The 24,387-nt window shown below is 39.3% G+C and overlaps 1 protein-coding gene across 14 annotated transcripts in view; it reads right to left on the bottom strand.

The window, feature by feature from the left end:
- The window catches only part of CROT (carnitine O-octanoyltransferase), a 54,764-nt gene that overhangs the window by 15,575 nt on the left and 14,802 nt on the right, over positions 1-24,387 (bottom strand). For 13 of the 14 annotated variants that reach the window (XM_048213081.2, XM_048213084.2, XM_026504814.4 and 10 more), the window contains 5 exons: positions 20,725-20,833; positions 15,289-15,382; positions 13,964-14,089; positions 12,488-12,589; positions 39-122 (listed from right to left, as the gene is read on the bottom strand). In XM_048213081.2, the coding sequence (XP_048069038.1) occupies positions 39-122; positions 12,488-12,589; positions 13,964-14,089; positions 15,289-15,382; positions 20,725-20,833 (515 nt within the window). Of the gene's footprint in view, positions 1-38; positions 123-12,487; positions 12,590-13,963; positions 14,090-15,288; positions 15,383-20,724; positions 20,834-20,896; positions 23,995-24,387 lie in introns of those variants that run through there. The other variant, XM_026504885.4, reaches the window with a different exon arrangement.

Below are 24,387 nucleotides of genomic sequence, written 5' to 3'. Positions count from 1 at the left end.
ACTAAGAAAAAAAAGATGAAATACTTTTTCTAACATACCTTCCATCTTCCTTCATTCTCAAAAATCTTCTCATTAACATAATGGGTGATGTTTACCATAACCATTCCATCAAGAGGAGCATGCTAAAATGAAAATACATAAGGTTTTGAATACTTTGTCAACTTAAAACTTGACCCAATATTTTCTTTTCAATTTCCCTCCCCTCCAATCTTAATACATACTAAGCTGCAGAATTCAAATGCCTCACCTAGAAACAAAGACATGGATATTCTACAGCACAGTAAGTGACTGCTGTATTTTATTTGCAGTAAAAGAACAAATACTTAAAGTTGGAAGCACCTAATTAGAGACCTTGAGGTAATGGGGAGGAGTATAAAGCAACCATGAACAATCTAGAGAAAATAACTGCTATTTAAACTGGAAATGAAAGCAGGTGTATGTGTGCAGTGCTAAGATGTTCTGAAATTTTAAGAGCACTGTGCAAAAAGCAAAGGCAGATGACAGACTTTTCTGAACGCTAAATTGAGCATTGATATGAACTTTATCGGTAAAGACATAGGCCACTAGGTGAGTATTAAAAAGCACAATCAGTTTGTGTTTATGTCTACAAGAGGGTTCAGATGTGGCAGCAATAATTCTCAGTGTTTAAGGAATGCTGGAAAGATGGGCTGAATTACAGGAGTATTACAGTTTTGACAGCTATACTGAGAGAAAGGAACTGCAGCTAGTGAATTTTTCCATCATTTATTCTGGAAGACAAACATTTTGCCTTCTTTTTTCCATGTCCTTTGGCGACAATTACATAAGACAGTTTTTTTTCCTCCATGCTACTACTATCACTTTACATTAAACAGTTACCATTCATGAACTGAATGTGACACTACTGGCCTTGGAGGGAAAGAAGGGAGGCTTACAATATGGACTAGCACACTTGGGTCCACGTTCAGAGGAGTAAATTAGGTGTCTTAAGTATCGCCCTAACATTACAGAAATCTGTTGACCTATGTCACAGCCCAGTGGAGCTTAGAAGTACAGTATGAAAACTGTTACCAACTAGATAGCAGCCACAACATCAGGAAAGACTCTTGAGGGAGGTCAGAAGAAGATGCACGAGCAACTCACCCCATCAGTCCTTTGACATAATAATGAGACTCACAGGTCATTGACAAGCCCATTTTCTAACTGCATCTTACAATTTTACAAAGAATTTGCACAGATAATCACATATTGTTTCATCTGCGACAGTAAAATTAATTTCTAACTTTTATTGGACCCAGTAAGAAAGAGCAAGACTGCAGGACAAAAGTCTCTCTGGTAATTCAACCTACCCATCTCATGGTGGAAAGCTAATCATCAATTTTAAAAAAATGTTAGGAAATATGAAAACTTCATATGCTTTCCTGATGTTTTATTTGTTCATATAGTTTTAACTTTCTTTTTTTTTTTATTTATATGGAGACATTATGCATAACATACTTTTTAGGAATGAGGGCTTCGATCCAGTGTCTAAACTCTACCATTTCCCAATTGTGCAACTGTTGAAGTTACTTAATTCTTTAAGTAAACTGCCTCATTGGTTAGTAGGGGTAATAATCATATAGTTGGTGTGAAAAATAATTTTAATAATGCTTATAAAGTGCTTCCCACAGAATGTGGACCACAGCAATAATCAGTAACAGCTGTTACTATTTAACTGTTTATTACATGCTTCCTATGTGCCCTTCACAAAGCTCAATAATAAACCCTAGATGGACAAAATAGTTGACCCCAGGATTTTAAATCCCAAGAGGGAAATGTAATTAACTATTATAACCACAAAAGTACATATTTAACCACCAATGGAAAAAAGCAGCAACACAGCATTGCATTTAGAAGAGACCTACTTCTACAGTATGCAGTATACAGCTGACCCTTGAACAACGCTGACCTCCCATGCAATCAAAATCCGCATATAACTTTTCACTCCTCAGAACTAACTTAATTACTAATTGCCTATTGTTGACCAGAACATAACATCTGGGAATAACAAAAACAGTCAATTAACATATTTTGTGTTTATGCACTGTATTCTTACAATAATGATAAAGAAAATAAAATGTTATTAAGAAAATCACAAGGAAGAGAAAATACATTTACTGTACAGTACAGGAGTAGAATAAGGCACCACACCCCCCAAAGGCACCTCATCCCCACCCAAAGTTAAAACTCACCCAGGAATGTGGGAAACCTCCTTTCAAGCAGAGTCCAGGGAAAGGCAGAGAACTGGGGAAGGCACAGCACTGTTATCCTTCTTTCTAGGTTGCTTTCTCCACCTGACCCCTCCACATGGTTCTAACTCAGTTTCTGCTTGTGGGAAATGCTGGCAAACTGCTCCCAGTAGTATTAGTTCTCCGCCTTAGAGAACTTTCAGCACCTCAGACAGTGCTCCTTCCTGCCTTGTGCTTTGCAGCTCACATTACTATCCTGCCCCAAGTGTTCTCCTGGACCCCTGGAGGTGGAGGTGGGGGGGGTTGCAGATTATCATTCTGTGGTTCTTGGCCAACTGTGGACAATGACTGGTCTTGGCACCTCATGAGAATCCCTCTCCAGAGCCGGTTCCTTTACAACTTTTTGTTCAAGATCTCAGAGAACCAAACTCTGCATAGGTAGTGAGGTGAGAGCCTGATGTTCCAGCCTTCTCAGCATCTCTCTGCCACCTTTCCTTCACTTTTAGTCATTTGGCAATTTCTACCTTATTTTTCAATCACAGGATAAAATATGTATTTATTGAAAAAAATCCATGTATTTAAGTGGACCCACACAGTTCAAACCTATGTTGTTCAAAGGCCAACTATATACACTTCACTAATGATGTTTTACATAGGTGAAATTGCTTTTTCTATAATTATCTTAGGTTACAAGGGAAACCAATATGGGATTTTTAAAAGCAGATTATCAAAGGGAGATAGATTTTTATAAATAAATGGGTGTTAATACATACACATAAAACAAGTCCATACACTGTCTACAAGAAAGATCTCATTTGTGCTGAGGTGTGTGTTCATTATGGAACCAATATTCTTTATTTAGAGATAACAAAGATCATTAAAGTTATTTTCATCCTGAATCTGAGCAAACAGTACTATTAGTAAAAATCAAAGTAGTGCAAGGTGCTTTTTTTAGGGGGTGGTTTGAGGGTTGGAAGTGAGGAGGGCAAGTAAGATGATGAGTTCTTGATGATGAGAAAAATGTAACCTTATGTAACAATCTAACATCCAGTTTGAACAATATACAATTAAACAAAATTCTCACAGTGAGATTAATAGGTAAAAACTTGAAAAGAATAACTGCTCCATCAACTGATGAATGGGTAAAGAAAATGCGGTATATATATACAATGGAGTATTACTCAGCCACAAAAAATGAGCTAGGTCTGCCATTTGCAACAACACAGAGGGAGCTACAGAGTATTATGCTAAGCTGAATGTGTCAGAGAAAGACAAATACCATATGATTTCACTCATGTGGAATTTAACAAGCAAAACAAATGAGCAAAGGGAAAAATTAAGAGAAAGACAAACAGACTCTTGACTATAGAGAACTGATGGTTATCAGAGGGGAAGTGGGTGGGGGTGGGCAAAATAGGTGATGGGAATTAAGGAGTTCACTTGTAGTGATGAGCACTAGAGGATGTATGGAATTGTTGAATCACTATATTGTATACTTGAAACTAATACTACATTCTATGTTAACTAACTGGAATTTAAACGAAAACTTGAAAAAAAAAAAAAAAAGAAAAGACTAACTGCAAGCTACCTATATAAAAATGGTCCATGAAACAATTAAACCAGGGACAAGAACACACGCAGAAGGGAAAAGTGAGACTAACATTAAGGTCAGAATGAGATAGGAAAAGACTGTTAAGATGGAGGCGGTGTCGGAATATTTTGAGGAGGGTAATCAACTTCAGCATAGGTCGAAGAGAAATGGAGGAAGATGCTAGGAAGTAGTTAGCTACTTTACAAAGGATAGTTTTCCAGGAAATAGTGAGGATATAAACCAGACTGCGAAAGTCAAGAAAAAGAAAAGAAGGAACTCAAGAGAAGACAACTGATGCAATTAATAAGAAATATTCTGTCAACAATGAACTCCAAGGAAGAGGAAAGACAACAAATCTTTAAAAGGACTCATAGCAACCTCTCACTCTGATGAGCTACTATAATAGCTTTATTACCTCATCAACCACTTCACCTTCTTCTGAGATTTTTCTGTAGCCAACCACCACACGTCTGTGATAGTTTGAATGAGAATGATTCTAAACCCCTAAATTCCAAGGTTTAACGTGTGACCTAGGCCCGGTGAATCAGAGCACCTGACTCCTCAGAATGGGCACATGATAGACAAAGGCCAATAACAACCAGAGAGCATTATTCCCAAGACTTGTGTTGGAATCAAGGGGCAGGGGAGGGAGCAGTGGTAAGCTGGCCATTTGCATAGGGAACACTAATCTATGAAGGGAGCTGCAAAGACATGAGACTGTGGATTCGACAATCACATGGGATAGTCTACCTGAAGATGAAGTCAAACATAGGAACGTAGTGCCAAAAAAACGGAGACAGAAATTTCAACTGAAAGCATTTGAACACTGGAAGTCAGTCTTACCCAAATTTAGCCGTACCCCCATGCCAACAAATACCTTCTTAAGCTAATGCCAGTATAATTTAGGTTTCTATCACCTAAAACTGAATAAATACTGGTTAATACAACTATTGAGCCCAGATCAATATAACAGGTCTTTTTATTTGTACAGTCACTAAATGCTTCTAGAGGAAGGTCACCAAAAACAAAAAAACTACCTCATGCTACTTTATAGCCAATTACATATTTTATGAACAATCTTACAATGGGATTATAAGTGTATATTGCAACCTCTCATTTTTTAATTTTCTTCGTTCATAGACTTCTTGAATGTCCATCAGAAAATGGCAAGGTAGAGTTAATAAAGATGATCACAGGAGAATAAAAGAGAAAAAGGATTTTTCTTTTTTTTTTTTTAACGAAGAAGGTAAAAAATGGTAGAAGCACCAGACACTTTAATATCTATAGTGTAAATAAATGTTCCAAAGCTCATGTGCCATGTTAGGAAAAATAATTTAAAAATTGCTAGGTAAATCTAGGGGCGCCTGGGTGGCACAGCGGTTAAGCGTCTGCCTTCGGCTCAGGGCGTGATCCCGGAGTTCTGGGATCGAGCCCCATGTCAGGCTCTTCCTCTATGAGCCTGCTTCTTCCTCTCCCATTCCCCCTGCTTGTGTTCCCTCTCTCGCTGGCTGTCTTTCTCTCTGTCGAATAAATAAATAAAATCTTTAAAAAAAAAAATTGCTAGGTAAATCTAGAACTAGATCTACATATACTTCTCTGTGCAAAGAACATAGACATAATGATGTATCTTTTAAACTAGGTTGTAATTCAGGTGCCTGGGTGGTTCAGGCATCTGCCTTCGGCTCAGGTCATGATCCCAGACATCCTGGGATCCAGTCCTACATTGGGCTCCCTGCTCAGTGGGGAGTCTGCTTCTCCCTCTGCCCCTCCCCACCCCATTTGTGCTCCCTCCCTTCCTATCCCTCTCTTTCTCTCTTGCAAAAATAAACAGTCTTCAAAAAAAAAATTAAAATAGGTTGTAATTTTCAACAAATAGGTAAAGATTATCAAGAGCTTCCTAAATCTTTAAAATCCATAACTACAGATATGGAAGGGGGGAAAAGATGGCGGAGGAGTAGGGGACCTTTTTTCAGCTGGTCCCCTGAATTGAGCTGGATATCTACCAGACCATCCTGAACACCCAGGAAATCAGCCTGAGACGTAGAAACTTACATCTGGATCTCTACAAACGAACATCTCCAGCGCTGAGTATTGAGATACGAAGCAGGGAGCCGTGAATCCGCGCACAGATATTGGAAGATAAACAGAAGGGGGAGGGAGCTGCCGCACTCGGGCACCGGGAAGCAGTAGCCACCTGCACTGGGGAGCCGGCCGGACTCGCGGACCAGCACCCAGGAGAAAGCACGCTAAGACCGTGAGCCGAGGAACAGGCGTGTGACCAGACTGAAAAGCAGAGCTCCGGAGCGCTCAATGGAACCGGACTGATACTGAGAGCTTGGGAGGTGCACGTGCGCACACGCAACCAGACGGAAAACCGGTGCTCTGGAGCGCTCACGAACCACACTGAAACAGGGAATGCGCGTGGCAATCGGGGGTGGCAGGTGGTGTTAGAAGCACAAAGAACAGAGACGTGCCAGCCCTGGAAGCGAGGGCTGGGAGAGTGGCTGTGGGGCGCACATCCCGGGACGCTGCGGGGTTTTTAGCAGCACCGACAGAAACAGAGTTAAAGTGGCCAGGAAAGCTCAGTGGACAGCAGACTGCAATCGCTCTGTTCTGAGACAAAGGCTAGGATACGGCCACTGCTGCTCTGACTCTCAGAAAAGTCACAGAAAACCACCAGGGAAAGTCGCCAGAGAACAAACGCCCGGAAATACCAGTTCACATTGTGCCCATCCCCATCCCTCCTCTCAGGGGACGGGACAACTCTACCCAAACAGGGTTGCCTGAATATCAGCGCGGCAGGCAACTCCCCCGGAAGGCAGGCTGAAAAATCAAGAAGCCCACATCCCAAAGGTCCCTATAAAACAAGTGCACACTGCCTGGGTCCTGATCAATAATTTGGGCTCTGGGCATCCCCGCAACCTCTCCTCATCAGAATGACGAAGAGGAGGAACCCTCAGCAAAGAAAGGACACAGAGACTGTGGCCTCTGCCACAGAACTGATGGATATGGATATAACCAAATTGTCAGAAATGGAGTTCAGAGTAACAATGGTCAAGATGACGTGTCGGCTTGAAAAAAATATTAACGAAAATATTAACAAGAATATAGAATCTCTAAGGATGGAAATGAGAGCGAATCTGGCAGAAATTAAAAATGCTATGAATCAAATGCAGTCCAAACTAGACACTCTGACGACCAGGGTAAATGAGGCAGAAGAACAAATTAGTGAATTGGAGGATGGGATGGCAGAAGAGAAAGTAAAAACAGAAACTTGGCTCAAAAAAATCCAATCTCAAGAATGTAGACTACGGGAGATTACTGACTCAATGAAACATTTCAATGTCAGAATCATCGGCATCCCTGAGGGGGTGGAGAAAGAGAGAGGTCTAGAAGAGATATTTGAACAAACTGTAGCTGAGAACTTCCCTAATCTGGCAAAGGAAACAAGCATTCGTGTCGAAGAGGCAGAGAGGACCCCTCCCAAGATCAATGAGAATAGACCTACACCATGTCATATCATAGTGCAATTCGCAAATATTAGATCCAAGGATATAGTCCTGAAAGCGGCCAGGGGGAAGAAAATCCTTACATGCAGAGGGAAGAATATCAGAATAACGTCAGACCTGTCTACAGGTACCTGGCAGGCCAGGAAGGGTTGGCAAGGTATTTTCAAAGTTCTAACTGAGAAGAACATGCAGCCAAGGATCCTTTATCCAGCAAGGCTGTCGTTCAGAATTGATGGAGACATAAGGACCTTCCAAGACCGGCAGAAATTGAAAGAATATGTGACCATCAAGCCAGCCCTACAAGAAATATTAAGGGAGGTTCTATAAAAGTAAAAAGGCCCCAAGAGTGATACAGAACAGAAATTTACAATCTATAGAAACAAAGACTTTACAGGCAACATAACATCATTAAAATCATATCTCTCAATAATCACTCTCAATGTGAATGGCCTAAATGCTCCCATAAAACACCACAGGGTTGCAGATTGGATAAAAAGGCATGACCCATCCATTTGCTGTCTACAAGAGACTCACTTTGAACCTAAAGATACATCCAGACTGAAAGTGAAGGGATGGAAAACCATTTTTCATGCCAATGGACCTCAAAAGAAAGCTGGGGTAGCAATTCTCATATCAGACAAATTACATTTTAAACTAAAGACTGTAGTTAGAGACACAGGAGGACACTACATCCTTAAAGGATGTATCCAACAAGTGGATATGACGATTATAAATATCTATGCCCCCAACAGGGGAGCAGCAAGATACAAAAGCCAACTCTTAACCAGAATACAGAGATATATAGATAATAATATGTTAATAGTAGGGGACCTCAACACTCCACTATCAGCAATAGACATATCATCTAAGTAGAAAATCAACAAAGAAACAAGAGCTTTGAATGACATACTGGACCAGATGGACCTCATAAATATATACAAAACACTACACCCCAGAACAACAGAATATTCATTCTTTTCGAATGCACATGGAATGTTCTCCAGAATAGACCATACACTGGGTCACAAAACAGGTCTCAACCGATACCAAAAGACTGAGATTATTCCCTGCATATTCTCAGACCACAATGCTTTGAAACTGGAACTCAATCACAAGGAAAAATTTGGAAGAAACTCAAACACTTGGAAACTAAGAACCATCCTGCTCAAGAATGATTGGGAATTGGGGCGCCTGGGTGGCTCAGTCGTTAAGCGTCTGCCTTTGGCTCAGGGCGTGATCCCCGCATTCTGGGATCACACCCCGCATCAGGCTCCTCCGCTGGGAGCCTGCTTCTTCCTCTCCCACTCCCCCTGCTTGTGTTCCCTCTCTCGCTGGCCGTCTCTCTACCTCTGTCAAATAAACAAATAAAATCTTAAAAAAAAAAAAAAAAGAATGATTGGGAATTAAGGGAATTAAGAAGGAGATTAAACAATTTTTGGAGACCAACGAAAATGAAAACACATCGGTCCTAAACCTATGGGACATTGCAAAGGCAGTCCTAAGGTGAAAATACATAGCCATCCAAGCCTCACTCAAAAGAATAGAAAAATCTAAAATGCAGTTTTTATATTCTCACCTCAAGAAGCTGGAGCGGGAACAGAATAGGCCTAACCCATGCACGAGAAGGCAGGTGATCAAGATTAGAGCAGAGATCAATGAATTAGAATCCAGGAGCACAGTAGAGGAGATCAACAGAACTAGAAGCTGGTTGTTTGAAGGAATAAATAAGATCGATAAGCCACTGGCCAGACTTATTCAAAAGAATAGAGAAAGGACCCAAATTAATAAAATTATGAATGAAAGGGGAAAATTCACGACCAACACCGATGAAATAGGAAGGATCATTAGAAACTTTTATCAATAGCTTTATCCCAATAAATTAAACAACCTGGAAGAAATGGATGCCTTCCTGGAAACCTATAAACTACCAAGACTGAAACAGGAAGAAATTGATTATTTCAACAGACCGATTAATTATGAAGAGATTGAAGCAGTGATCAAAATCCTCCCCAAAAACAAGAGTCTGGGGCCTGACGGATTCCCCGGGGAATTTTACCAACCATTCAAAGAAGAAATAATACCTATTCTCCTGAAGCTGTTTCAAAAAATAGAAACAGAAGTAAAACTACCAAACTCATTCTATGAGGCCAGTATTACCTTGATCCCCAAACCAGGCAAAGACCCCCTCAAAAAGGAGAATTACAGACCGATATCCCTGATGAATATGGATGCCAAAATTCTCAACAAGATCCTAGCTAATAGGATCCAACAGTACATTAAAAGGATTATCCATCATGACCAAGTGGGATTCATCCCTGGGATGCAAGGGTGGTACAACATTCGCAAATCGATCAGTGTGATACATCATATCAATAAGAAAAGAGTCAAGAACCATATGATCCTCTCAACTGATGCAGAAAAAGCATTTGACAAAATACAGCATCCTTTCCTGATTAAAACCCTTCAGAGTGTAGGGATAGAGGGTACATTCCTCAATTTCATAAAAACCATCTATGAAAAGCCTACAGCAAATATCATTCTCAATGGGGAAAAGCTGAAAGCCTTTCCCTTAAGATCCGGAACAGGACAAGGATGCCCACTCTCGCCATTATTATTCAACATAGTACTAGAAGTCCTTGCAACAGCAATCAGACAACAAAAAGGGATAAAAGGTATCCAAATCGGCAAAAAAGAAGTCAAACTGTCTCTCTTCACAGATGACATGATATGGAAAACCCAAAAGACTCCACCCCCAAATTACTAGAACTTACAGAGCAATTCAGTAATGTGGCGGGATACAAAATCGATGCTCAGAAATCAGTTGCATTTCTATACATGAACAATGAGACTAAAGAAAGAGAAATTAGAGAATCGATCAAATTTACAATAGCACCAAAAATCATACGTTATCTCGGAATTAACTAAACCAGAGAGGTAAAGGATCTATATTCTAGAAACTACAAATCACTCTTGAAAGACATTGAAGAAGACACAGAAAGATGGAAAAATATTCCATGCTCATGGATAGGAAGAATAAACATAGTTAAAATGTCTATGCTGCCCCGAGCAATCTACACTTTCAATGCCATCCTGATCAAAATACCAATGACTTTTTTTCAAAGAACTGGAATAAACAGCCCTTAAATTTGTGTGGAACCAGAAGAGGCCCCAAATCGCCAAGGAATTGTTGAAAAGGAAAAACAAAGCTGGGGGCATCACAATGCCGGATTTCGAGCTGTACTACAAAGCTGTGATCACAAAGACAGCATGGTACTGGCACATAAACAGATACACAGACCAATGGAACAGAACAGAGAACCCAGAAATGGACCCTCGGCTCTTTGGGCAACTAATCTTTGACAAAGCAGGAAGAAACATCTAGTGGAAAAAAGACAGTCTCTTCAATAAATGGTGCTGGGAAAATTGGACAGCTACATGCAAAGGAATGAAACTTGACCACTCTCTCACACCATACACAAAAATAAACTCCAAATGGATGAAAGACCTCGATGTGAGACAGGAATCCATCAGAATCCTAGAGGAGAGCATAGGCAGCAACCTCTACATCGGCCACAGCAACCTTTTTCATGACACATCTCCAAAGGCAAGAGAAACAAAAGATAAAATGAACTTGTGGGACTTCATCAAGATAAAAACCTTCTGCACAGCCAAGGAAACAGTCAAAAAAACTAAGAGGCAGCCCACGGAATGGGAGAAGATATTTGCAAATGACACTACAGATAAATGACTGGTATCCAAGATCTACAAAGAACTTCTCAAACTCAATACACGAGTAACAATCAATTAAAAAAAAGGGGGGGCCCTGGGTAGCGCAGTCGTTAAGCGTCTGCCTTCAGCTCAGGGCATGATCCTGGTGTTCTGGGATCGAGCCCCACATTGGGCTCCTCCACTGGGAGCCTGCCTCTTCCTCTCCCACTCTCTGTGCTTGTATTCCCTCTCTCACTGGTTGTCTCTATCAAATAAATAAATACAATCTTTAAAAAAAAATTCTTTAAAAAAATGGGCAGAAGATATGAACAGACACTTTTCCAATGAAGACATACAAATGGCTAACAGACACATGAAAAAATGCTCAAAATCATTAGCCATCAGGGAAATTCAAATTAAAACCACACTGAGGTACCACCTTATGCCTGTTAGAATGGCAAAAATAGACAAGGCAAGAGACAACAATTGTTGGAGAGGATGTGGAGAAAGGGGATCTCTCTTACATTGTTGGTGGGAATGCAAGTTGGTACAGCCACTTTGGAAAACAGGGTGGAGGTCCCTTAAAAAGTTAAAAATTGAGCTACCCTATGATCCAGCAATTGCACTACTGGGTATTTATCCCAAAGATACAGACGTAGAGAAGAGAAGGGCCATATGCATCCCAATGTTCATAGCAGCATTGTCCACAATAGCTAAATTGTGGATGGAGCCAAGATGCCCTTCAACAGATGACTGGATTAAGAAGATGTGGTCCATATATACAATGGAATATTACTCAGCCATCAAAAAGAATAATTACCCAATATTTGTAGCAACATGGATGGGACTGGAGGAGATTACGCTAAGTGAAGCAAGTCAAGCAGAGAAAGATAATTATCATATGGTTTCACTCATTTATGGAACATAAGAAATAGCAGGAAGATCAGTAGGAAAAGGAAGGGAAGACTGAAGGGGGGGTAAACAGAAGGGGGAATGAACCATGAGAGACTATGGACTCTGGGAAACAAACTGAGGGCTTCAGAGGGGAGGGGGGTGGGGGACTGGGATAGGCCGGTGATGGGTATTAAGGAGGGCACATATTGCATGGTGCACTGGGTGTTATACGCAAATAATGAATCATGGAACATTATATCAAAAACTAAGGATATACTGTATGGTGACTAACATAACGTAATAAAAAGTTATTATAAAATAAAATAAAATCCATAACTACATAAAATACATGCAAATTCCACTTTGCAGACACATACCAAACTATTAGCCATACTACAAATCAAAGTAACTTGTCCTATACTGTTTTCACTGAGAATTCATAACTAAAGCTTTTAGTATAATGCCACAGAGCTACAAAAGTGTGTATTTATATGACCACAGAACAGCCTTACTAGTTTATTGCCACTAAATTAATTTAAACAATGGAAAGGAAAAATAACTTCAGTAAGTTTACTTACATCACAACTACAGCCAAATACTCCATTGGAAAAGGAAATCAAGTTGTAAGATTTGTCTCCCCAGCGTACAGTTGGATCTCCTGTAAGGACCGCTGCAGTTACCTGAAAGAAATGTAATATTTTAAAATTAAGAGAATTTTAATAGTAAGAGGTTTATAAGTATTTATATATGTGTGCGTGTATGTGTATATATACATTATGTAAGTGTACACACACACACACACACACACGTAAGATGCCACTTCTCTTCAGGTAAACCAAATTTAATAAAATGATAATAATTATACTCAAGAGATAATACTAATTCAAGCCCTGGCTTTAAATATTTCTCAAAATCTCAAGAAATCCTACCAGAAAACAGAAAGCTGGTACAATAGTCATGGGGGTTTAGAGAACTTACAAAGGAAAAGACAAAGCTTTTGCAACTTGAATAGTCTTAGAAGCTGTGGTAAGTCTAGTCATTAGGAGTCTACTTACAAAGAAAGTATTATTAAAATATCTCAAGAATTCATATCCCACTAAGCTTGTTTCTCACACAGTAGGCTTTGGCCCATTAGTGAGTCATAAATCAATTCAGTATATCACAGTAAACATTCATTACAAAAACAGAACAAAAGAGAATACAAATATTAGACTCTATCACAGATAATAAAGGTAATTACTATTTTGTGAAACTTCTGTTATGTGTGTGTATGTACGTAGTGGGCTGCAATCTATAAATGCAAGTCTAACTAGATTCTAGCAGTAAAAGTTCAAACAATGCTACATTAGAATATATTCTTTCTCAAGAAGTTTGGTAACTCTCCTACTAAAAAAATACAGCTAAAGTTATATAAAGGAAAGTTACTTCTACCTATAAGATTTTTCAATCCTGTATTATTTCTATCATTTAATATTGATGAATGAATTATGAAATAATATAAATGTTTTCAAAAGACTATGAGACTTCTACAAATTTGACTACTACCTTTTATTATCTCCAGGAAATAAAATTATCCAGGGTGGGCAAGGGAGGGGAAACAAAATAAGGCCACATTTACTCTTATACTCAGTAAAGTCTGTTTGTCAATAAAACTAAATGCTAAAATAAATAACTTATGAGAGTGCTATAACTCTTAGGACAGACCTCACCAACTAAGGTGTCAAGACACACTGGTGTGGGTTACAGGAAGGTTCTCAGCCGCTTTTGGCATAAGCTCATTTAGCCCAGTGTCCTATGCAAATTTTCTGTACATGCAAACAATAGTCATACTTCTTTAAACAATGTTAGAGATATATCTGAATTACCTAAACAATGAGGCAAGAATTTACAAAGGATTATTTACATATAAGCTTCAATTTGTCACACATAACATGATAGACACGAAAAGATTTTAAAAGACTTCATGTAACAAAAAATCTTCTCATCTTCAGTGCACACAAGAGTCTTCCAGAAAAATTAGTGAGATGAAATAGCAGAGCAAGATAGTTATGTACCTGAGAATAATCTTCTGGTGTTACATGTGGACTGCTGTCCTCTATGGAATATACCAGTAAACTGCTCTGAATTTTTTCTAACATAGTCAAATTCTCCGGATCAAGACTAATCAAATATTCTCGTGCCTAATGGGTAAAGAGATAATGATTAAATGTTACAAATTAAAAAGATCCAGAAAATCTCAAAATAGTTTGTTAGGGAAAAGGTTCATTAAGTGTAAACTGCTATCTGGAAGTAGAGCATTCCTAAGTCAAAATGGTATGAAGCAAAGAAGCAATTACTACTAATTTATATGGAAAAATGTTTGAACATTCCCGGGCCCAAAAAATAACCCCTCTTAGAGGCTTTACTGATAACGTAGGACACGTTTTGGTAGAGGCTGCACAAATAAAGTGAGATAAAGCACAGATGCCCATAGGCACAGATGTTCAAAGCTTGATGCTGAGATACTGAGGGTAGCTCCTCAGTATCTCTGAGTGGTGCTGCCACTCTCGCTGCTCAGGGAGCATGCAGTAAAAAACAAATGCTGAACACTATTTTTGCTTTTTGCCTTTTTTCCTAAAAGCGAAGTCCTCTTTGGGTTTCTTTCAATGAGCAAAAACAAGTACTAATGTAGCTCCTTTGTGAGAGTGAAATGGCATAACACAAACTTCCAAAACGAGGTGGATACCTGTACAGATAAAAATGCTGTATTACATATTTGAAAACTGGCAATAGAATACATCTTCTTTTTAAAAGATTTATTTATTTATTTATTTATTTATTTATTTATTTGAGAGAGAGAGCGAGCAAGCGAGAAAAAGAGCAAGAGCTGGGGGAGGGACAGAGGGAGAGGTAGAAGCAGACTCCTCACTGCTCTGAGCCGGGAGCCCCACATGAGACTCAATCCCAGGACCCTGGGATCATGACCTGAGCCACCCAGGTGCCCCAAGAATACATCTTAAGAGTTCTCATCACAAGAAAAAAAATAGTAATTATATGAGATGATGGATGTTAACCAGATTGTGATCATTCTGCAATATACATACACAAACATCTAATCATTATGTTGTACACCTGAAACTAATATAATTTTATGTCGATTATACCTCAAATAAAAAAAAAGAGGGGCGCCTGGGTGGCTCAGTCAGTTGAGCATCCAACCCTTGATTTCGGCTCAGGTCAGGATCTCAGGGTCGTGGGATTGAGCCCCACAGCGGGCTCCGCGCAGAGGCTGCTTGAGATGCTGTCTCTCCTCCCAGTGCCCCTCCCCTGCTCATGCTCTCTTTTTCCAAATAAATAAATAAAATCTTAAAACAACAACAACAAAAGAAAACCATATAACCTTAGCCCATTGAGTTCGCTCCTCACTAGTCAACGCTGCTATTCCAGGTCCATCAGGTTCACTATGGCACTTCCTATGAATGTATGTCAATTGCCTTAGGGAAGATTAAAGAAAGAGTATTTAAAAAGAGCACAGGCAGGATCACTAGCTACTTTTAGCCTTTAATAGGTCATAATATTTATCACTACTTATATTTTTTCGTATATTACCCAAAGAAAGGGATTATGATCTCAACAGCAATGATTTATTTCCCACACCACATCTTTTTTTTTTTTTTAAGTGAGTATGTGGTCTATTAACACAAAAGTATATTTGACAATAACTTAAGTAAATAAATTGGCTGTTTGGCTAGTATTATTTATACTTTCAAAATGTACTTCTGGGGTCCAAGTAAATACCCCTTACAATAAATACCCCTTACAATAGAGAACTTGAAAAATATTCTGGTAAGTAATCTTACAAATATTGCACATCTTATATAACTAAAAACTATGTGCATATATATTCAACAAAGGAATTATCCTATATCTGATTAATATTTGTGTATAACCCCCAAAACAGAAGTACTATGTAGTCGGTTTTAAATGTTTTCACATTTGCTGTTGTTACTTATAATCATTATAAAGATCCTATTAAAGACAAATTATTTCCCCCCAAAGTACTCTATTCTCCCAGTCTGATGAATTTCATATATCTTTAAACAGATGACAGGTAAATAACAGGGTTCTTCGACAAAGAAATACATTTTCATTGGACAAAAAACCACAGGTTTCACAAAGACAACAAAAGCACAGTCAACACAAGGGAAAACAGACAAGTGGGATTACATCAAACCAAAAGCTTCTACATAGTTAACAACAAAATTAAAAGGCAACCTACAGAATATGAGAAAGTATTTGCAAGCCATATATCTGATAAGAATATCCAAAATATATAAGGAATCCCTACAAATTAATAGCAAAAAACAAATAATCTGATTAAAAAATAGGCAAAGAAACTAAACAGACATTTCTTCAAAGACGACATAAAAATAGCCAGCAAATACACGAAAAGGTACTCAATATGATTAATCATCAGGGCAATGTAAATCAAAACCACAATGATGTATCACCTCACAGCTATCTGGATAGTTATTACCAGAAAGATAACAAGTAAGTTCTGGTGAGGATGTGGAGAAAAGAACTCCTGTGCACTGTTGGTGGGAGTGTAAGTTGGTGCAGCTACTATAGAAAACAGTATGGAGGTTCCTCAAGAAATTAAACACAGAACTACTTTATGATCCAGCAATCCCAGTTCTGGGTATATATCCAAAGGAATTGAAATCAGGACCTTGAAGACACATCTGCACTTCCATGTTCATTGCAGCATTATTCACAATAGCCAAGAGGTGGAAGCAACTTAACTATCTGTTGACAGATGAATGGATAAAGAAAGTGTACTACAGATAGATACACACACACACACACACACACACACACACACACACACACGTGGTGGAATATTATTCACCCTTAAAAAAGAAGGAAATCTTCACAGCTATTTGAATGGTTTGTTATCAGAATGAGAATGGGAAATTAGGAAAGAGTTAACGTTGTGGTGGTATGTGAACAGAGACATAAAGCATGAGAAAGAATGCCTGCTTATTCAAAAGGTAGACAAGGCAGAAAAGGGCATTCCAAATAGAAAGCATGAGTACATGCAAAGATTACAGATAATCTAATGTGTTTTAAGAATTGCTAACACAGAGGGCTTTCTGAGATGGCAGAGGAGTAGGAAACCTTAGCTTCGTCTGGTCCCTGGAATTCAGCTAGACAGCTATCAAGTCATTCTGAGCACCTGTGAATTCAACCGGAGCTCTAAGAAAAGAACTGCTGCAATTCTACAAATAGAAAACCAACCACTTTGGGGGGCGCCTGGGTGGCTCAGTCGTTAGCGTCTGCCTTCGGCTCAGGGCATGATCCCAGGGTCCTGGGATTGAGACCCACATTGGGCTCCCTGCTCGGCAGGAAGCCTGCTTTTCCCTCTCCCACTCCCCCTGCTTGTGTTCCTTCTCTCGCTATCTCTGTCAAATAAATAAATAAAAAATATTTAAAAAGAAAAGCAACCACTTTCTGCAAGGCAGGAGGTGCGGAGAAGTGAATCTGAGGAGATACACAAAAGATAAACTGCAGGGCAAGGGAGCCTCCACCAGCCGGTTACTGGAAAGTAATAAAGCAGCAGAGCACAAAATCAGAACTTCCAGAAGTCTGCTCTGGTGAGGGATGTCCCTGCCTGAAAGGCGCTCAAGTGGCAAAGCAGGGCAGGATCCTAGTTGGGACAGTATGGTCTCGGGATCCCCGGGGTCACAGGAAGATCAGGGGTGCCTGAGTGCAGCAGAGTTTCCAGGCATAGGAGCGGGGAAGCCGGCTGCAATCAGCTAGCCTAGGAGTAGGCTTTCAGCTTGCTGTTACCATAAACCACGAATAATGGCATGAAAAATGCTCCACGTCACTCGGCATCAGGGAAATATAAATCAAAACCACAATGAGATACCACCTCACACCAGTCAGAATGGCTAAAATTAACAAGTCAGAAAAGGACAGATGTTAGTGAGGATGCAGAGAAAGGGGAACCCTCTTACACTGTTGGTGGGAATGCAAGCTGGTGCAATCACTCTAGAAAACAGTATGGAGGTTCCTCAAAAAGTTGAAAATAAAGTTACCTTATGACCCAGGATTGGACTACTAGGGATTTACCCCAAAGATACAAATGGAGTGATCCAAAGGGGTAACTGCACCCCACCATTTATAGCAGCAATGTCCACAAGAGGAAAACTATGGAAAGAGCCCCGATGTCCATCAACAGATGAATGGATAAGGAAGGTGTGGTGTGTGTGTGTGTGTGTGTATATATATATCCATTCATCTGTGTATATATATATATATATATACACACACACACACACACACACACACACACACACACACGTACAAAGGAATACTACTCGGCCATCTAAAAAAAATGAAATCTTGCCATTTGCAACAACGTGGATGGAACTAGAGGGTATTATGCTAAGTGAAATAAGTCAGAGACTTATGTGTGTGTGTGTGTGTGTGTGTGTGTATATATATATCCATTCATCTGTATATATATATATATATATATATATATATATATATATATATATATATACACACACACACACACACACACATACGTACAAAGGAATACTACTCGGCCATCTAAAAAAAATGAAATCTTGCCATTTGCAACAACGTGGATGGAACTAGAGGGTATTATGCTAAGTGAAATAAGTCAGAGACAGACAATTTTCATATGACCTCACTCATATGTGGAATTTAAGAAACAAAACAGATCATAGGGGAAGAGAGAGAAAAATAAAACAAAATGAAATCAGAGAGGGAGACAACCGTAAGAGACTCCTAACGATAGGAAACAAACTGAGGGTTGCCGGAGGGGAGGTGGGAGGGGGGATGGGGTAACTGGGTGATGGACATTAAGGAGGGCACGTGATATAATGAGCACTGGGTATTATATAAGACTGACGAATCACTGAATTCTACCTCTGAAACTAATAATACACTAATTGTTAATTAACTGAATTTAAATTAAAAAAACAATAAATAAAACTTTGTTCATACCATCAAAAAAATCAATTTTAAACTAAGGAAGTCAGTTTTATAAATAAAATATTAGATGATAGAAATTATAATGAAATTACATATATCTGACATATTTCATTTTTTCTGTAGCTAAATAGTAATGATAACACCATACTGTATCTGTCTGCTGTTTTTTTTTTTTTTTTTTAAGATTTTATTTATTTGACAGCGCAAGAGAGCACAAGCAGGGGGAGCAGAAGGCAGGGGCAGAGGGAGAAGCAGCCTTCTCGAGGAGCAGGGAGCCTGGATGCAGGGCTCAATCCCAGCACCCTGGGAGCATGACCCGAGCAGAAGGCAGACGCTTAACCGACTGAGCCACCCAGGCGCCCCTGCCTGATGTATCATTTGTCAATCTTCTGACTTTTTCAAGAGAAATGAAGGAACAGTTTGCACAATGGGAAGCAAATGTCAGATCTCATTTCTGCCACTGTCATATAAATTTTTATTTCTGTTAAGTTATATGAATAACACATAAAACATATTAAATGAGATATTGTTTAAATTGTTTTGGCTTTAAGCAGCTGAGGTAACATTAAGTTACTGTCATAATGTAAAAAAAAAAAATTGTTAACACAGAAATGTGATAGGAATATAAGTTGCATGAGGAAGAAGAGCAGGACACAAGACTGAAAAGACAGGCAAAGGTCAAATTTAGACCACTCCTGGGGCGCCTGGGTGGCACAGTGATAAGCGTCTGCCTTCGGCTCAGGACATGATCCTGACGTTATGGGATCGAGCCCCACATCAGGCTCCTCCACTATGAGCCTGCTTCTTCCTCTCCCACTCCCCCTGTTTGTGTTCCCTCTCTCGCTGGCTGTCTCTATCTCTGTCAAATAAATAAATAAAATCTTAAAAAAAAAAAAATAGACCACTCCTAAGAAACTGGGACTTTATTCTAGACCGCAAAGAACCATTTAAGAATTTTTTTTTTAAGATTTTATTTATTTGACAGAGAGAGAGACAGTGAGAGAGGGAACACAAGCAGGCGGAGTGGGAGAGGGAGAAGCAGGCTTTACACCGAGCAGGGAGCCCGATGCAGGGCTCGATACCAGAAGGCTGGGATCATGACCTGAGCCGAAGGCAGATGCTTAACGACTGAGCCACACAGGCACCCCCCCATTTACGAATTTTAACCAAAGGTGAGATCACCATCAAATTTAAATTTTAAAGCCACAGACTGATAGTCATAGACTATGTATTTAAATACATGCCAGGTTTTAAAAAAATACATTCTTTTTTTTTTTTTACAAATCTTTATGTGCGTATAAATTCATTACAACAGATATGGAAGGATAGAATATACCAAACTAGTCAGAGTGATTAATTCTGGGGCAAGAAATGGAAATGGTAATATTTGCGATGTTTTTCCTTTTCTCCAAGTAGAATATATTCATATACATCTAGTAAAAGTAAAAATTAATTAAAACTGAAGGCAAAATAAGGGTGCCTGGGTGGCTCAACCGGTTAAGTGCCTGCCTTTGGCTCAGGTCATGATCCCAGGGTCTCAGGATCGAGCCCCGCATGGGCTCCCTGCTCAGGGGGAGCCTGCTTCTCCCTCTGCCCCTCCCCCTGCCTCGTGCTCTCTCTCTCTCTGTCAAATAATCTTTAAAAAAATAAAAATAAAAATAAAAATAGACTTTTTAAAAATCAGCATACATAAAATTCTTATTTTTTAGCTTACTCGCACCTTTTAAAAAAGGCAATTCTGAACATTTATTTTTTAAACTCAAGCAAAGGCTTAACACCTCAAGACTCAAGAAAGTAGTTTGAAAACCTGCAAATCTCTGGCGGGGTGATCAAACATCCGTCATGTATTACATCAAAGACAAAAACTCGGCCTCGACAAAGCACTACAATGTGAGTTGGGGAATGTCCTTCACTCTCTGGAAAAAGAAACAGAAACACAAACTCAATCTCTCAAAGTTAAACAAGAGTAAAACTGCATATTTACATTCAGTAGAAGAAAATAATCCTTGCTCCAATACTTGATCATATACTCGTCAAATATATCATATGAACAATATATCATATAAACAATAAGGTAATGGACTTTCAATTATGATAAAAATACACACTCTTGAAAACTGTCCAGGTGAAACATCCAAAAATCCATAGAGTTTCAAGCATTTGTACACCTTGAGACTCATATAAATCCCAAGCTACTGCAGGGCTCTCTAGTTTATTCACGGATAGGAATGACAGGGGAAAAGGGCAGCAAGGAATCCTGGAGAAGAGCTATTTCAATTAGTAAGTTTCTCTTTGGATTTATTTCAATGTTGATTGTTCATCAGATAATTTAATTGCAGTATTATCTAACTATGGTTTCTAAATAAAATAGTTTTCAGCTGAGAAAGGGCACTGTTTGAGTGGCAAGGAGAATGCTTTTTGCCAAGTCTAGTTTTACTTAAGGTTCTAACGACACCTGGTAAGCCACTGTTAACTTATTCTATGATTCTTTGGGTATGCCTTAACTCCCCAAGCACTACTACTTTGCTGTAAATCACAGACTATACTGATTTAGCCTCATTTTTCAATTATTATTCCCTTTAACAAAGGGCTTCCTATATGATCCCTGCTCCTCCCCTCTAAGAAAAAAGAAAAAGAGAGAAGACATATACCACCAGTGGAAGGAAATTTACTGGTCGATATTATATACAAGGAACTGTGATAAATGCTTTGCACACATTAACTCATGAAATCCATCAACTATGAGGAAACACCATCTCCTCATAGCACTTTTTTTCTCTAATATCCTATTTCCTCAAGACCTAGGAGGTGATGTATGTACTTTCCTTGTCTTTTATGGCTATTTCGAAAACATTTCTTCTCTCCTCTCCTTCAAAAACCTCCATATCTTTTTACATTTAATACTACTACTTTTTTTTTTTTTTTTTTTTTTTGCTGTCATTTACTGACCAGGTCTTAACAGGTCTGGACTAGAAGTCTGAAATGTGTCTTAGTAGGCTAAAATGAAAGTGTCAGCATGTCTGTGCTCCTTCTAGAGGCTCTAGGACAGAATCAATTTCCTTCACTTTTTCAGCTTCTAGAGGCTACCCACAGTCCTGGACTCAGGACTCTCCTCTTCCATTTCAAAGCCATCAAGGGAGATTCACAACTTTCCAACAACTTGCTGTCACCAATTTGGTTCTCTCTATAACTCTCTCTTCACTTATAAGAACTCGTGATTACTTTGTACCCACATGAATAATCCAGAATAATTTTCCCATGTCCAAGTCAACTGATTAAGAGCCTTAATTTCACCTGCAACCTTAATTCCCCTTTACCATGTAAGCTAAAACATTCAACAGGTTCCAAGGATTAGGAAGCAAACAACTCTTGGGGAGGGGTTGGGGGGGAGGCATTATTCTGCCTAACAGGCTAATAAATTTAATGATGGAAAGACTGCTTTACATTTGTTGAGAGTAATAGTTCATTAGGTGAGAACAAGGAAGGAGAAAGGCATGAAACAGTCTCTTGAAATGAAAGAATAACATGACAAAACAATATGGCAAGGTCATGCTGTGGATCCATTTGAGGTTTGAGAAAATTAAATGAGGTTTTCTGGTTTTCTCAGGCGAAGTAAACTGGTAGGGTAGGTATCTTTAATATGTAGAGGCAAGACAGAGGATGAAAATTAAACCGTGATGAGGTATGGGTAGAATGGTGAGGGAGCGAGTGGGCAAAGATCTGAATGTGTATGTAAAGGAGCAATCACAGTGAAGCAGCACAGGAAGCAGTACAGATTGGGGGTGGAGGAGGGAGGAATGGAACTGGGAAGAACTGTAGCATACCTCAATTTAAGTCACAGTGTGGTCAAAGAAATAGCTAAGGTACACTACTAAAGGAAGTGAGTTGTGAAGAGAAGGTAGAGATCAGAATGCGATGCTTATAATTTCTATGTTAGAGGACATGGAGTTTTTTTATAATAACAAGTTCTAAGGCATGACCACAGGAGTGTGTGGTTGCTTGAGGAATGGAGGTACAGATTACTAGAGGAAAAAAGTGTAGGAAAGGAGAGGTCATGGATCACCTACAACTGGAAGTTAAAGTCATCAAGAATGTGAATGGAGGGGGGGCGCCTGGGTGACTCAGTCGGTTAAGCGTCTGCCTTTGGCTCAGGTCGTGATCCCAGAGTCCTGGGATTGAGTCCCACATCAGGCTTCCTGCTCAGCAGGGAAGCCTGCTTTTCCCTCTCCCTCTGCCTGATGCTCCCCCGCCCTGCTTATGCTCTCTCCCTCTCCCTCTCTGTGTCAAATAAATAAATAAAATCTTAAAAAAAAAAAAAAAAAAAGAATGTGAATGAGGTAGTGATGAAAAGAAAATGAGACTGGTGATAAAGCAATGGGGGAATACTAAATTCAACATCAGAAACAAATAATACAGTATACGTTAATTAAATTGAATTTAAAAAAAAATTTTTTTAAAGAAAAGTCACGACAACAATGACAAGCACTGGTGACATAACCTGATAGCTTTCCTTTTTTCAGGAGCTTAAACTGTAAAGAAGAAGGGAATGGGGCAAGGGCCACCGGAAATAAAAAGGACACCAACATCTCCTACATACCCTCTAGTACCAAAATATGAGAAAAAATATACCCACCTGAGATGGTTAAAGGGAATGCAGTAAGCTCAAAGAATAACCAAGTTCAGTAACAGTACCTTTCAGAAGGAAACAGGAACTTTCAGAGAAAAGATTGAGGATATAAAGGATTTTGCTGACCATGAGCTCAGAAAGTATTGCAGAACTGGAGGGAGGGTGGGTCACAGTAGTGGGAAACTTGGATCAAATTAGGCTACGCACAAATCCCTGAATGCAGATGATAAGAGGTGACCTGAGAGGTCTGAACTGCTTAGGGAAAATGAGGTAAACAGCATAAAAGGCATGACTGAATTAGTTTTAATGGTCTCTAAAGGGCTAAGTAAAAATAAAAATAATTCTAACAACTGCCTCCTTAATGATATTATCCTCTTTCCATATCAAAGATAGTTCCTATGGCCCAGCATTTTAATTTCTTCCTTGCAAAACCCTTAAATCCTTCACTCTCTCCCTCTGCACCTGCCTGATTGTTGAGGAAAAAAAATAACACACCGTCTAATCTAACCTTAAATTCATAAACACAACATTTCAAATGGGCACTCAACACTGATCAGCTACCCTGCATTCCCCTAGCACATTTGCTTCTCCCACTTTCCACAATGACTAGTATTTTTTTTAAAGATTTTATTTATGTATTTATTTATTTTGAAAGCAAGAGAGAGAGAGCACAAGCTGGAGGAGGGGGCAGAGGGAGAGAGAGAAAATCTCAAGCAGACTCCACCACTGAGCATGGAGCCCAACGTGGGGCTCCATCCCATGACCCTGAGATCATGACCTGAGCCTGAAATCACGATTCGGATGCTTAACTGACTGAACCACCCAGGCATCCTCCAAAATGAC

Source organism: Ursus arctos, unplaced genomic scaffold, assembly GCF_023065955.2.
Source record: "Ursus arctos isolate Adak ecotype North America unplaced genomic scaffold, UrsArc2.0 scaffold_3, whole genome shotgun sequence".
Taxonomy (NCBI): Eukaryota; Metazoa; Chordata; class Mammalia; order Carnivora; family Ursidae; genus Ursus; species Ursus arctos.
The sequence above is the reverse complement of the archived record's forward strand: the minus strand, read 5'-3'. Positions and strand labels throughout refer to the sequence as shown.